The 16,384-nt window shown below is 36.7% G+C and overlaps 3 protein-coding genes across 4 annotated transcripts in view; 2 read left to right on the top strand and 1 right to left on the bottom strand.

Annotated features, from left to right (window-relative positions):
• The window catches only part of LOC116852977 (suppressor APC domain-containing protein 2), a 6,653-nt gene extending 2,151 nt beyond the window's left edge, over positions 1–4,502 (top strand). The window contains exons 2-5 of one of the 2 annotated variants that reach the window (XM_032833788.1): positions 2,900–3,046; positions 3,649–3,861; positions 3,948–4,095; positions 4,175–4,502. In XM_032833788.1, coding sequence (XP_032689679.1) covers positions 2,900–3,046; positions 3,649–3,861; positions 3,948–4,094 — 507 coding nt within the window. In that variant the 3' untranslated portion in view covers position 4,095; positions 4,175–4,502. The remainder of the gene's footprint in view (positions 1–2,899; positions 3,047–3,648; positions 3,862–3,947; positions 4,096–4,174) is intronic. The other variant, XM_032833786.1, reaches the window with a different exon arrangement.
• A 1,477-nt stretch (positions 4,503–5,979) lies between these two features.
• Positions 5,980–11,641, top strand: LOC116852978 (multiple epidermal growth factor-like domains protein 6). The gene is made up of 4 exons (XM_032833789.1): positions 5,980–6,390; positions 9,706–9,846; positions 11,113–11,244; positions 11,445–11,641. Exons 1-4 carry the CDS (start codon positions 6,348–6,350, stop codon positions 11,507–11,509), a joined length of 381 nt encoding a protein of 126 aa, XP_032689680.1. The 5' UTR covers positions 5,980–6,347; the 3' UTR covers positions 11,510–11,641.
• A 935-nt stretch (positions 11,642–12,576) lies between these two features.
• The window catches only part of LOC116852984 (cold shock domain-containing protein E1), an 8,199-nt gene continuing 4,391 nt past the window's right edge, over positions 12,577–16,384 (bottom strand). The window contains exons 7-11 of the mRNA XM_032833805.1: positions 15,900–16,161; positions 15,576–15,803; positions 15,271–15,476; positions 14,470–15,057; positions 12,577–13,400 (exon numbers count right to left, since the gene is read on the bottom strand). Of these exons, the coding sequence (XP_032689696.1) occupies positions 13,232–13,400; positions 14,470–15,057; positions 15,271–15,476; positions 15,576–15,803; positions 15,900–16,161 (1,453 nt within the window). The 3' untranslated portion in view covers positions 12,577–13,231. The remainder of the gene's footprint in view (positions 13,401–14,469; positions 15,058–15,270; positions 15,477–15,575; positions 15,804–15,899; positions 16,162–16,384) is intronic.

Below are 16,384 nucleotides of genomic sequence, written 5' to 3'. Positions count from 1 at the left end.
TATATATATATATATATATATATATATATATATATATATATATATATATAATCCTAGATAATTTTATTGCTTTGATTCTTAAATAAAAATATTTAAAGTTTCAATATAGAGAATATATATACATATATTAAATGTATATGTATGTTCAATTCTATGTTAAATATTCATATTTAAAGACCAAAACAATGGAATGTCCAAGATTAAATATGTATCCAGGCATTGGTATTTTTGTCTTGTACACAATCTTTTTTCATATAAACAATATAAACTACGTAGAATATTGTAGATTGTATTAAAATATATATACAAAAAAAGAGTAATTAAATTACGAGACAGTTGGTATATCTAAATATTTGTAACAATCGAACTCCGCGTGTCGGTTGTTGGGTATGTCGCAGGATTTTTCGCTCACCAGAGTCCGAGTCCCTATTTTCGAAAATATATCGCATACGACATTTAGTGAAAAGCTATAGTTCATGTTACGTATACTATAGCTCTCCACTAAATGTCGTATGCGATATTTTTTCGAGAATCAGGGCCCAGGTTCAAAAAATGACAGGACACTCGAGATAAAAATAAAGAAAGAAGTAGTTTATTTTTATTCCCAAATACAGAGCAAAATGAATTTGTTTCAAAGGTTCAATATGAGACGGCACCAGCAACCGGATCATAATTTCGGTAGGCCGCGGCTGGCAAGACGGTGGACGAAGCGTTTAGCGCGAACGCTATGTAAAGCGGGGTCTACAATGAGAACTTAAGCCATAAAACTTAAGCTTTAAGCCTCAAGCTGTAAGAAATTGACTAATCAGTCAAATACAAGGAAAATAACTGGCAGTGATTGATCAATTTGTTAAGGTTTCAGGCTTAAAGCTTAATACTGCAATTCTAAACAGAATCGTAAGTCTCGTAACTTGTCCTCGTAAAATTCGTAAGAATTTATGAGTAGATTTATAAATAAAATTGTATGCAATATCATACAATCATTTGTAAATCACTCGTAAATTACATGAAATCGTAAATATTTATGAGTAATTGTACACGCGTGTCCGCGTAATCGATTTACGCGTGACGGCGACTGTGTTGGCTGCGTCCGGGGAGACGCTATTTAGCGCTATGAGTGTGCTCTGTCCTTGTTTGTTCCTGAAAGTTGAACAAGGACAGAGGACGCCCAGAGCGCTAAATAGCGTCTCCCCGACGCAGCCGTTGTCGTCGCCTGCTTGTTTACGCGACTCTTGGGGCTTTGCGGCGTTTAGGTGGCGCATAGCGCCGGTTAACGGCCCGACTGGTGGTCGGTCGGGCCGGTTACGTGACGATGCTGTTGTGCATCGTCACATTACTCCCCTTGCTGTGGCAGGGAGGTAGCATCAGGGAGGCGTCGGACTGTTCTCAGGCTGCCGTTATGGTTGAAACGGAGTACCCAGCGTCCCTGCGGCATCCGCACACGGTAGCGGCGGGAAATGTGGACCGCGAAATGCGGTATGTCCGCGTACAAACCCGGTTCTAACTCCACCCGTATCGGCGGTGGCAATGGGCCGATTATAGGTTGACGAGCAGTACAAAGCGGCACCGGTTGTATGATCGGTTTCGGCAGTTGTGTTGGAACTGGTGACGGTGCTACTTGGCCGGTTTTTTTTATCCCGGCGGTATGTCTTCGGCATCCAGATGGTAGGAACAGCGGAGCCGAACGTAAAACAGCCTTTACAGCATCGGACTTCTTAGACTTGGCCCTTCTTGATGACAATATCCCGATCGACGGCGGTCTCAGTGGCCCGATGTTCGGCAGCGGTCTCGGGACCGGCGATGTCTCTGTCGGTGGTTTCATCGGCGGTGTTGATGCCGGCGTTGGTGTCGGCGGTGACGGTGCCTCCGTAGTCTCCTCGTCTTCCGAAGACAGTTCTGCGTTTGTCCAGAGGATGCGGACTCCTCTGATGTCGTGTATCTGTTCTGACATTCTGTTCTCCTCGCTCAGTGTCGCGGTGAGAGTGCCTGGCTCGTGCTGGTTGTCCTGTTTATACATGCTTATGTTCGTGAGTCTGGGGTCATTGTTGTCGTCCTCGATGTTGTTGTTCCTCGGTTTTGAATCTGGGATGTGTATATGCTGATATCATCGACCGTTTTTGTCTTTCAAGTCGACAACAACCGGCGATATGATACATTGTATAGTCAACGGTCCGCTGTATCTTGGTATTAGCTTTGCGTTGAACGCTTTTGCTTTGCTCGATAATGGATATTCTCGTTTCCAAACTATGTCGTTAACTTTTGGCCTCCAATCCTGCCACCTGAGGTTGTAATGCTTCTCCTGGCATTGGAAAGCTCGTGCCAAGTTGATTTTTCATCCACTTCATAAACCTCCTTCAGCCGCCGCTGTTGGGTCGCCGGTTTCCTCCGCATTGTGCATCATCACATTAATTACAAATATAATGTTTAAAAAAGTAAATTGCATGAGATGTTCATTTTATTATACGACGGATCAGTAGATTTAATTTAAAAGAAAAGAATATAAAAACCAGAGGATTCTGTGGACTCTAACTTGTTTAGAAAACAATATTTATAAATTTATCTTAGAATTCTTTATGTCTTTATTTTATGTCAGGTTAAACAAAAATATGAACTTTTTTTAAGTAACTTTTATAAGTAAAACTTTTATAAGTTTTCGAGCAAGCTATATATTCTTTAAACAACATTTATAGTTGTCTTCTAGCATAGACGCAGAATATCATAATTTACATGTAAACGCCCAATCCTGAAAAAAGCATTAACACTAACATGTATCTTATAAATAAGAAGCGTATACTTCATGGTTTTTATTAGTTTTGATCCGGTGTAAATTACATAGTTGGGAAGCCTGCATTTTTAACGATATTAAAGAAAACATGTCTGTGATATCTAACGCTTTCAGATGAAGAGAATGAAGCAGATTGAACAGGAGAAAGACGTATTGCTTCAAGGTCTAGCTGCTGTCGATAAAGCTAGAGAATGGTACTTGAAGCAGATCTCCGCAACACAAGAGAAGATTAAACATCTCGGACGAATGGGTTCTCACGTGGTACGTAAAATACTATTTATTCTTAAAAATAGAAAGATGTTATTTGCTTATCTCGTGATTAATGCTCCTGGCCTCTCGCATTGTCTATCTCTTTTTAATGACGTCAGAAACGAGGAAATGCATGCTAAAAATTCTTGCGAAATACGTTGAAATAAAAAGATATATCTGTAAAATGACACTTGCAATCAATTAAATAAATATTCCGTGCATTCCTTTTTTGCTTTAATAATCAATAATTTGTCATAAATTAACATAACATATTCTTTATCTTCTTAACCTATTTCTTCGCATTCAGATTAATTTATAATAAATTATTGTAATTTGATAGACCAAAGGGAATATCTTATAAATTTAATCGATTGTAAGTATACTTTATGGATATATATTTTTATTTCAACGTATTTCGCAAGAATTTTTAGCATGCATTTTCTCGCTTCTGACATCATTAAAAAGAGATAGGCAATGTAAGGGACCAGGAGCCTTAAGAAGGTCAAAGTTTTAAACGCAGTTTAAATACAGAATAGAACGTAGATCTTTTACTCTTTAGATTTTTCAAAACTTCATCTGTGTACGCAATTGTATGTATGATCTGTTTCTCGCAGGAGCAATGGACGGAAGCGCAGCAGGAACGCTTGGAATTGCAACGTGCACGAGTCCTGGAAGTGAATCGACATCTGGCTGCCTTGATAAGCAGCTGGGAACGCGGAGGACTTCCTCTTCACATGAATCTCGCTTTCCTGAGCACCCCGACTTCGGCTCAATTGCAACAAGATATGTTGTCGAGGCTTAAACAACAAAATCATAGATTAACTGAGGTAATATGTAACAGTAATGATATATAATAGAAAAATCGTCGGGGCAATTAATCTGATCTACCTTACTCGATGCAACGCCAAAACAGGAAGTTAGCAAAAAGAGCCAACGGATAGCGCTACTTGAGCAGGAGAAGGACAGTCTGGTTAGGGAATTGTACAATAGACAGCCTGGACTGGTTCAGTCCCGAAGAGCGACGATGATCCACGAACAACACGATCAAACATTCATGTAAGGTACTAACAGTACTTATAAGCGAACTCGTCAAACGGGACGAAATCACTAATCTCTAATTTTATTACGTCTTTCTTCCAGAATATGAATTACTTCCGACGAATTATTAACGAAAGCGCACGAATGACAGAATAAAAAGTTAATCCTTAAATAGCGCGCGGAAGTAAAAAAGAGCAGTAAGAGAAATTAAATGCAAAGTATTTGATATATTGTATTAAGGTGACGTCAATGCTTCCTTATCAATTCGATATCTCATGTTAAGGCTGTAAAGTATTTACTAATAGTACGCAAATACTATTTAGATAATATAGTGGTAGTAGGTAAAGCAAAATGCCTTAAGATTCATGTAATCCGTCCAAAAGAAGAAAAATTTGCCTTAATAAATTATTATTTTAATTAATAAATTTTACGCGCGAGCGTTTTCTTTTTGTCTCCTTAGCTCGTAGTCTCATACTTTTATCAATGCTTTCGATTGTACACGATGTACGCCTTGACATAACGAACTTGAGCCCATAAAAATTTCATTGCACTTTATTTCTTTACGTTTGGAACAGTAAGTGTTAAAGGTTCATTTCCATCACATACGTATGCATATACATTTCAACGATTTCCGGATTTAGAGTCGCTAATGTCAAATGTTATCGAATTCTGGAAGGCGATAGCACGTTACTACGATATGCCGTTAAATCCGTTATTTTAAGACTCGCTCGATCGATATGCCAATCATTTATTAATAAAGAAAACAATACCGTATATACACTCGACATGGTTAATGCATATCGTAATTGCATATGCGAAAAGTCTTGTTCTTACTTTGTTATATTATTTTTTATCATTACATTTGCACGAACCACAAAAAGTACAATTCAAAAAGTTGCGCTATCTGTCGAAATTATCGATAAGTGCATCGGAAAACTTGTAATTGATAGTTTCTTTACAGCTTTTTTTAACAAGTCAATTGATAAAGATTCAATCACTATCATGGTATGCCATTTCTTTCGTGATCTGTGCAACAAACAAAAAACGGAGCGAGACTGAATCTCTAAACAGTAGGAAATTCCTAAAATTCCCACTGGTCTGTCGACCATATGGCTTGTTCAGAAAAATGATTGGTAAAGCCCCATATGTGGCCAAGGACAGCAATTTAGCGAGCCCAAACGTGCATAACTCTCAATCACAACTAGAACTCCATTACACGTTTAAACGTATATCTAGCATACGTTCATAGATACGTATAATAAAGTAATCACGATTACACTTTTGGAAACGTGTATTCGTTTAACTTTGATTCCGCTTATTCAATTGTTTATATATCTTTAAACAGAAACAAGAGTCTCACTGATCTTTTGTGGCAATCGTGCGAGACAAGAAAGACAAGCAGCAGAGACATCACATCGCGTGCATGCTTCTTTCCTTTGCAACACTAGTCGTAGTCGTGTAAATAATTATTCGTGCTGTCAAATACGGATTGCAGAATTCGTTTAAAGGATTAAACGTTTAGTTATATCGAAACAATCTCCATCAGGCGTTTCTAAACGGATATACGTTAAGTATTTCAACGTGTATTCGAAAAGCGGGAATCGAAGCGGGAATCGAATCTAATCGCAACATAGTCGCGAAATTCGATCGGAATTTCTACTCATATAAGATGCGAGACAAAAGGACAACTTTTACAAGAATAATCAAAGCTACGATTTCCCGTCGTAGCTCACGCTGATAATCGCTGATAAAATATAAATGCGACCGATGAGCCAAGAAAGAATCGTAAGGCGTTCGCTGCCTGTAAGCTGTATCCCTCTCAGGGCACCACATCGTGAGTCGACGGCCGCCGAGAGCTGCAGCACCCCACGCGCTGTTTCTCGGAGGGCGACTTCCACGCAATCGCGCCTAATCGGTGGCGTTCAGTCAGCCGCCACGAGTCGGCGGATACGGTTGGTTCACGTCCACGGCTCTGGGCCAGCTCTGCATCGTCCCTGACAAACGACGACGCTCAGACTGTTCAGGTTGCAGCGCGGCCCCCGTCCAGAGACCGCGCTGACCCCGGTATCCCCTGTCAGCCGGCCGACCTTTGACATTCGCACCGAGCGACGAAAGCCTCAGCAGCAGGCCGCTGGCCGAGCGGTCGACGATCTCTCCCCTTTGAGCTCCTCCGCTCGTTGACGCTTATCCGCGGATTATCGCCACAATACTCTCTCGCCGCGGGACTCTGCTCTTTTTCCTCGACGTTTCCATCGCCTCGTCATCGTGGAACATCATGAGACTGACGCTGTCGGCTGCTCTGCTGCTCTTAACGATAGGTACGACTCATCGCAACTTCCACGCGTCAGGTAGCCGAATTATTTTGGCAATTTTTTTGGCCCGAAGTCATCTGGTTTTCCTTGCTACTTCTCGTTCTTAACGTTCTTACAATCTGGGTAGTTTTTTGGGGTTTTTTGGGACTTTTATCACGTCTTTGGATTAGAATTACTTCATACATCAAACAGTAGATTGATAAAAAAAGATGACCTTCTTTACCGAGCCACTGTAACGGCTTCCTGGGTTCGGTTATCATTTATTACTTTTAAATTCTAATCAATGTTGAGTTTGCGAATTAATCGATTAATGTTTCCTTTGATCAAAATAATCGGCAAATCGATAATTGAAATTGATAAGTTGTCATGTATAAATATAAATAATTGCATCGATTCCCCTAACATTTAAAATAAATCTTCTTACACTTATTGACGCGACATATTTCTTTCTTATCGTGCGCTTAATACAAAAATATTTAGATAGCGTTCAATGTTAATATTTCTTACTGAAGATGGCTCCAAACGAGGCCGAAACGTATATGTATCGTATTTACATGACTATTAAATATTAGCTCCAAAATACTTTATTATTGGCTCTTATTTACCTGTTTTTTTTTTATTTTTTAGTTGTGAAATTAATTTAATTATTATTTACTATTAATCAAACTTTAATGAAATTAATTATTAATCAAACTTTGATATGATTGATTATACACAGACTAGCAATCAATTTCATCAATCGATTAAATTATTTGCGATTTCATTCTAACCCGAATTGTAAGGGTTATAATAAGTAAAATATTCTCTTAAAGCTTCTAAAAGACCTTGTATAGATAGATCTACCCGAAAGGCACAGTTAATATTCTGTTTAATTATTAAATCTGAAAGGATCAGAAATTAATAATTTCCCTAGAATAAATCTAAAGTATTTTTTACTCAACAAAATTGTAATTCACACTCCAACAAGAGCGCGACCGGCAAAGCTTTATTCTCAGTATTGTTAACTTAAATCTGTCAAACTCATTATAAGTAATGCGTAAACACAAGAACCAAACAACAAAATGAAATTATTTGCAACGCATCGTAGGAAAATAATCTGTCCAAGTAAAGAATTTGTGATGAATGTTGTTGCTTAGACAAGCGAGATTCAAGAAAAAATATAGATGTATCCTGTGAAAGTTTTCGAAGTTATCTACATGCTCATAGCTTGACATGGCGAACACAATGAAGAGATTCTACGGTAAGACTCTATGATCACTCACCTCTACTGCTCGAAAAACACGTAAAGAAAAGAAATTCGCGTTTGCTAGCACGAATATTAGTAGATGTGTATCTTCGTTCATTCTGTGGAAGATACTTTAGAAATTATGCCGGCCACGCTCTTGTTAGACGGACTGTAGATAATACTCGGCTTCTCTTCTATTTTTACTCCTTTCCTTCAGATAATAATTTTGAAATGCACATACAGTTTTCTGATACTTTAATCCAAGAGAGTTCCTCCCTTTCTCTTTTCTTTCTATCACACATAAAAAGTAAACAGTCTTCAGTACGTAAATGTAACATATTTCTTAAAACTATTATAGCTCTCTAAGAAAAATTAATCTCTCATAGAGTGAATAACAACGATACATGCGTACGAGAGGCGCATTCTCACTTCACGCACACTTTTCGAGTAATCAAACGATAAACGCGTCGCACCGATAATGAATAACGCTCTCAATGATGAACGGTCCCACACACGCCCGCCTTTCTAATTACGCGTTTACGACGGACCGTGATTAGTAATTACCGTTGAATGAATCAAGGCGTCACGTCGCGTCGGCTTGAAAACACGAGGATTATTAGTGAAACACTGCCGCGGCATAGTCACGATCTCCAGAACGAGAGAGCCGAGATGCGTACATTTTATCGCGCTTCGCTGGAGCGCGGATAAAACGGATCTAAAAGTCGATCAGCCCACGCGCCCGGGTTATCCTCTATCACTCTGGAAACATTTATCAATCTGGACAAGTGGGAAGTGCAGCCGGCCGCATCCGGCGCAAACATTTGCCCGCCCTAGCGCGTCGCTATCTCCTCCGAGGTAAATAAACCGTAGATATTTCTACTGGCGGTAGATACTCCTGCTGCTGGTACGTTCACCTAAAAATAATGCGAACAATTAATGAATATAGAACGCGGACACAGGCGTCTATTAATTATCTCGATAGTAGGTGCGCGTTGGAGCGGCTGTCTATTAATAGAGACGCAATTAGATAATGAACAGAGTCACACGTCGTCGGACTTGTTATTCTGTTGTTGCTGAAAAATCGATATCTCTTCCAAGGCTCTGAGAGATTAACAATCAAGAAGAAAAGTGGAGAAAAGGGCCTGTGAGAGCTGAGCGCTGGAAAGTTATACGCGGAATATAGAGAAAGATATGACCGAGGTTGAATAATAACTAGTTAATCAGTTAAAATATTAAAAATTGAAACGTTGAGATGTTAATAACTTTCAACTGAGTTTAGTTGATCTTAAACGAGTCAACTTTCAACTGCAACTAATTACTTTAAGATACATTAACTTTAACTCATTAATTTTTTTAAGTTAAAATAATCCCCCCTATTAATACTTAAATCATTGCGACCTGCTAACAATGTAGAATAAGAAGAATAAAAATAATGACGGAAGAACTTTTGTTCTCTCTGAACATCAGAGTGTTCTTTTCTCGTATGGAATTCTGAGTACAAAGCAATCGGATTTTTTTTCTACCTTTTCATTAATAATTCACAAATATAATATTTGATTAAAATATAATTTTCGAAAAGTTAATTATGCAAAAACATATATAGTGCTTTACATAATTAACTTTTAACTTTAATAAATTAATTTTATGATAACTTTTAACTGAGGTAGTATCTGTTTAAGTAACTTTTAATTTAAACTAAGTTAATTTAAGGACTATTAACTTTTACTAGTATAAGAAAGATTAACTTTCTCAACCCTAGATGTGATTTCTTGCATTACAATAAAATAAAATTATAATGTACGAATCTCTTCCGCTTTCTCTCCCCTCTATGTGTGTGTAATCTTACTTTATTATAAGAAAATACATCTTTTTCTATTCCGCGCGTAACTTTCCAGCACCTGGCCCCTTTTTTCCATTTTTATTTTTTATATTTCTTTCGGCTCATCGGAAAAGTTATCCCGCACAGATATCTTGTATAATTTTCCACTTTTTTAATGTAATTATTAAAACTTTTGTTACCATTTTCTCGTTCAAATGACTCAAACGTCGCGACTTCGTCGATGCAGCTTGATTAACGCTAAACTCCTTTTTGCCAGCAATCATATCATCGGAGGGGTGTGAGCTGGATCAAATGCGATACGGATGTCGCATCTACAATGCGCAATGCAGCTGCGGCTACGGCTGCAAATCCGAGTACAGATACAACAACAACGACGACTGCAAGTTAGCGTTGAAGGGTAACAAACGACGCTCAATACTATTCGATTCCATCAACCTGTGAAACAATTAACACGCTTGTAATATGTATATAAGTCTGTTTTCTCTTAAAAGAAAAAGAACTCTCATTATAGTTTCAACGTATTCGTTGAAAAAAATATTTGTTCCAATTCATTGTTTTAATTGATTCGAGTAATTTTAATTAAAACAACAGCAAAGATCGATACTAAATACGACGAGATCAATTTTGAAAGAAGTATCAAATGTATCTTGTATCAAATATCACGTTTTCTTACATTACGAATGAACTTAAGGGAAGGTTCTGGCTTAGATAGCTAAAAAATAGATTTTTACGAATTTTTTTTCAAAAAAGCTAATAAAGATATCAGTATATAGTTTTTACTATATTATTTATTGTTTTAAGCACAAAAAATTATTTTTTTATTAAAAAGAATTGAAATTTCGTCGCTCAGTTTTGCGTTGAGCACAGTGTCACTGGACGCTTCTAACTGCTGGACGAAATTACTATTCCTATAATAGTCTGAAACACAAATGATACAAGAAAACTATATTAAATTTGCTGAAGGATAAGCCTTTGTTATATGAAAGTCGAAATTTAACAGAATAACAGCACTTCAAAGCTATAAGTTATTCTCCCTCTCTTTTTCTTTTTTTATTTATGTCCTAGGAAAAAAACTAATTCTTTGAAAATTTTCCAAAGAAAATTTAGGTTCCAGCTAATTTGATAGTTTTCAAAATTTTTGGTTCGAACTATTACACAAACTGTAATATTATCCACTAATAGAGGCTACATCTGCTTTACTCAAAAAATTAAACAGAATTTTCTTTTTAAGTAATTTTCTATACTTAATACAGTGATAGTATAGTATGATAGAAATAGTATGATAAAAAAACTCTATATTGATATCCTTATATATTTTTTTTTTTAAATTCATAAGAATAAAGATCTCCTATCCAAACGAGAACGTCTCCTTAAGAAGAATAAATCAATAATAAACTTGACCAATAATAATGACACAGATTGATGATTACGATTATTTATTGCGAGCTGATAATAATAATTATATTTAAAATAATCATGATTATCTTCCCGCAATATTTAGTATGATTATAAATCAGAGAGTTCTATAATACAAATTCTTATTTTAAGAAAATTTTTCCAACATTATCGCTTTGCAATATCAAAATCCGAGCTCAACGAAATCATATCAATATCTCTCTCTACTGAGAACATAATTTTTACACATGCACTCCTCTCGTTGCAGGTAGACGTAGCGACTTGTGCTCACGATCAAAGCCTTGTCAGAACGAGGGCTCGTGTTCCCAAATATCGTCGGAGCCCGGATTTAAATGCCGCTGCGAAGGAACCGGATTCTATGGCACTTACTGCGAAATACGTTAGTATAATCTTCTCCGTTGACAACAGCATAGGTTTAGTAAGCGGACATCTTTCGACAGAGGATAAAAACGTATATTTATCTAACACCGAAGTCGTCGCACTTTCCTTTTTTTCTCGAGCTTCAGCGAAACGCTCTCACGATAACGTAGAGGAGAGAGCAGAAAGAAAAAAATTCACGCAAGCGATTGTATGTTACAGCTTGTCCGAAGGCAGACAATCCACAATTCCAAGGGCAGTTCCCATACGAGTGCATCGTGATCTAACTCTGGTATTTCTTTGTCTCTCGTCTGGTCGAATTCGTTTTAATATGATACATACGTACAAAAGGGAAAGAAACGCACTTCACAAAACATATTTACACATCTTTGTACATACATAATAAATGTTAAAACAGATGGTGTACGCCGCTTCATCTCCCCGCTTCATCTTCTTTACAGAATCGCGTCTCAGAAGGTAGCATGATTATTTGTACTTGAAACGTCTCTCGCGAATCGATGTAGGTAGTACACAACGACGAATGGAACGTTTAAAAACAGTCCCGGTAACTTCAAGATTTCGTAGAAAGTAGTATAGATATATTTCGATGCTTCCACTGTTTATTCATCAATAATTTTACAATATGTATGCACATGATGTGTTGAATCCATGAGATTTTTCCTTTTCTTTTTTTGGAACAAGCGCTTAGTTTGTATCGTGCTTGTGTTATGTACTTTACGTTATTTTACGTTTACCTCTCTCATATACCTCTACGATAATGCCACGTGTACTTCACTTATCGTTCACAAATGGCAAAACTTATAAAACGTGAACCATTTGCTCTTTACATAGGTAATTTGTTTTTTCTCCTCTTTTTCTTTTCGTAATTTTCATGCCGCGTTGCGCGTCCACAGAATCCGTAATACTAATTTGATTTCGACAACACGAGACTGCATCAGGAACTTAACGACATGTACATATATATTTATATATAATATATTATCTAGGACAAACATAGTTGGCCAGTTGTAATCTTTTTTTTTCACCTTTTCTTTTTTACAAATTTATAGACGTGACCTTCAACGGAGTGGACTCAGCATCATAATTAAATGTAACAGAACGCACCGCTCTAATAACGATAAAATAATTATTTAGCCAATTTCAGCGAACGCTCTGTAGCGCAAACTCTTCCGCCTCGACTTCGCTAATGATCAATATCGCGCATGTTAACACCTGCGTTTGCATATAATCTCATTTCTTTTTTCTCTGTTATTTAAATATCGTAAATTCATATTACGCATTATGTGTACATAAGGTAAAACAAGTAGTTCAAAGGAAATCATATAAATAAAAGTTGTGTATCAACGTGTACGTATATTTTTTTGTTCTTTTTTTTTTTTATAAAGACAAACAGGACGTCGTCATTAGAACATACAAACAGGCAGGTTGTCAGCGGTCCAAACTTCTACATAACCTGGGATCTATTTCTGCATTCTGCGTTCTGTATTTTGAACAGAATAAATTGACATTATCGATCGAATTTCTATCAAAGAAGTATACTAATGAAAAATTTCGACGATTCCTACAAACTATTTATTATTTCAGAAAAGTAACATACGAATAGGCTAGTTTAGCTGCAAATTCATGAAGATGCAAAAAATTAATCAAAGAGGGCATACTGGAGTAAATCCTAACGTTATATTTGAAGATTAAACAAACTGCCTTCCTGTTCGTTTTCTCCCTTTATGACATGATAAAATGAGTCGTTGTTCTTTTTTTAATTTTTTTTTCTTTTTTTTTTCCTTTTCTTTTATAATCTCTTCCGGCCCTCGATCACCATTCAGTTTCACTGATTATTATCATTATAATTATTGTTGTCACATTAGTCTGAATTTGGCAAACGTTTACGATCATGCTTATAATAATAATCTCGGTATCGAAGTGTACGGACTAAAAACAAATAATGTAGATTACAATTTGGATAATCGATAACCCCGTCTCATGGCGCATTATTCCACTATGGCACCGGGAGTGTGCTGGCATCTTTCCTGGGTAAAGCCGCGCGTGCCATCGGGCCCTTTCGGTTGCCTAACTACGGTCAATTTTGGGCCCGTATCTTCCATAGATATAGTACGCAGTCGGCTTATCAGACGCTCTGGTCGCTGCTGGACCGCGTCACTGTTAAGGATAAAAAATTCCCAGATAAAATTGTATATTATACATTATAGCTACATCCGATATTTACGGTCAGTCTATAGTATATGCAGTATAAATTATAGATTTTCGATACTGGAGCACTGAATATCGGAACGTATCTACGTCAAAACGTTATAGGGAATACTTCAAATTTACGTTGACCACTTCCGATGATTTTAACCCCTTGACTGTGTAGCAAAAATGAGACTTCCGTACCACCATAGTGTAAAAAAAAGTTTCTTACATTTTCGCTACGATTTTAGTATTAAAGTTTTCAAGATCGTTGAATTCGAATATGATATCAGATTTTCAAAATTCAAAACGGCGGTTCCAATATGGCGGAAATTTGAAAAAATACAACGACAATCATCTATGCGCTACTTCCCATGTAGGAATCTCCAAAACAATCCAACTATTTTTTCAAAATTTTATCCACCGTATTGGATCCGTCATTTTGAATTTTAAAATTCAGATATCATATTTGTATTCAGCGATCTCGAAAACCTTAGTACAATTATTTTTATAAAAATCCAATTATTTTTCCAACTTTTTATCCGCCATATTGGATCTGCCATTTTGAATTTTGAAATTCAAATATCATATTTGTATTCAGCGACCTCGAAAACCTTAGTATAATCATTTTTATAAAAATCCAATTATTTTTCCAACTTTTGATCCGCCATATTGGATCTACCATTTTAAATTTTCAGATTCTGATATATTCGGATTCAGAGACCTCAAAAACTGTAAGATAGCTTTACAAATCGCAAAAGGATAAATCAGTTTTTTTTTTAAGATGTACATATATGTATATATACATTACACATTGGTGGTACGTACTTTTTCTGTACACATATAATACATATACACTCGAGGGGTTAAGTACTGAGCCCGACTCGAATCAAATAAATATTATCAATCTATCCTATGCGTGTTATACTCTTTCTTCAATTAAATATTGTGTAGCCTACGTTTATATAACATTTTTCTCTCACTTTTCATACGATATGCTATGAGAATGTGTCATTGTGCTATCTCAACATTAGCTTACCTTAATCGAGTCACGTTGCATGCCGAAGACTTGCCCGTGCGTTGATTTGTAACTATGGCAAATTCCACCGAGTCCCCCGGTTGCAACGTGGCATGATCTCGAACCTCGCTTATGTGGAAGAATAACTTCTTACCCTCATCGACTTCATAGGCGAGGAAGCCGAATGGGCCCCTTACTGCGTCTACAGTTGCTCTTCTTTTTATCCTCACAGCTACGATATTACACGCATGACCGGCTGAATCCACCTGAAGTTGCACGGGATCGCCAGCCTGTAACAATTCCCGTTTGTTGGATAATCCCATGATCCCAAATTCATATTCCTGCGGCTCCTCGTCCTCATTAGTGGGATTGATCTTTATCAGGCCGGCGTACTCGGTCTGCTCGGGATTCGCGCTTCGCAACGGTCTTATAACAGTGCCACCGAGCACTTCGCTGACTGGTGTCGGCCTGGGAATACTTCCACGAGGCACCAGTTTAACATGATCGGCGGCTACGCAACCTCCAGAACCTCTTCCATTGCCAGAACTACTGATTGTACATTCAATATCGGCTCCCAATTCCAACGTACTAGCATCTCCCTCGAAGTTACTGCGAATAAAATATTAATCGAATGTCATTATTCGCATTGTATAGAAAAGTATTGATAAACAGATAAGTATGCATAACCGCTTATAAATAACATTTTAAGCAATTGCTTATTCTAGACAATCATATATGTAATTATTCAAAAGCTCTTAATATACATATACATATATATGTATCGTTCTTATAAAAGTCATGATACAAAAGTACGATTCTCACCTGTAGTGGAAAAATATTTCTTTATCGTGATTTACTGTCTCAATAAAGCCAAATCCGTCCTTAAGAGCAGCAATAAAACCTTGACAAACTTGTCCGTTTGATTTTTTGTTTGTATTTTGAATTTTCTCACCAGCAGCGTTTATTAAAAATATGTCAACAGCAACAAGTTCTTTATTTCGTTTTACTTGACAGATACTGAACATCACCTGCAAATCGCGTATTTGTAGAAAAATATACAAAAAAAATGCCTTCTTTAGAACAAAAGCATATAAACTATCACGTATAATAATTTTGTATAAATTTACCTTATCATTCAATTTTGGAATATTTTTAGGATCGCAATCTTTAGAGAAGAAAATAATGCTCTTCTGTTGGCCATAACCAATGAGGCCAGGTTCAACTGAACTTGTGTCTTGTATTACAGTACCTAATATATCCGTTTCTATAATAGTTTCAAATTGTACGGTACCAGCTGGCAAATGTTTCAGCCTAATAGCACTTTGTCGATTATTCGAGAATGATGATGAAGGGTCCTTACAGGAAAAAAAGAGAGAGTAATGGATACAGAACAATACAAAATGCAATAATACTTAAAAATACCGCTAAATATCACGTCCAAATATACTTACTTGTACGATTGTAAATTCAACTTCATCCCCTACACTAATTTCTCTATCAACATCGAGAACCTCGTTAAAGTGAAAGAAAAGTCTCGCATCTCGGTCTACACAACGAATAAAGCCAAATCCGTCCTTAAGAGCGGCGATAATACCTTGCTCTCGTCTTTCCCCTGACACAGTGAAAGATTCTGGCAATAACAATATCTCTGTAGCTCTTTTGAGCTGATCTCTAGTGTCTGTTGCAATACGAAACTGAACCCAGTCTCCATGCCTATCCAAAAAGATAAATTTGCTTTTACAAATACTTAAAAAACTAAATAAGTTTTACATACATAAAAGTAAAATATGTACAAAGGAAAAAATAGATAAAGAGGAGACAGAGAATATTTTTGCGATTTATATATATATATATATATATATATATATATATGTATTATATATATATAATACAATATATATATATATATATATAATACATACATATATATATATAT

Source organism: Odontomachus brunneus, unplaced genomic scaffold (assembly GCF_010583005.1).
Source record: "Odontomachus brunneus isolate Ranch 3 - 2012 unplaced genomic scaffold, Obru_v1 Obru_scaffold_264, whole genome shotgun sequence".
In the NCBI taxonomy this organism is placed as follows: Eukaryota; Metazoa; Arthropoda; class Insecta; order Hymenoptera; family Formicidae; genus Odontomachus; species Odontomachus brunneus.
The sequence above is the reverse complement of the archived record's forward strand: the minus strand, read 5'-3'. Positions and strand labels throughout refer to the sequence as shown.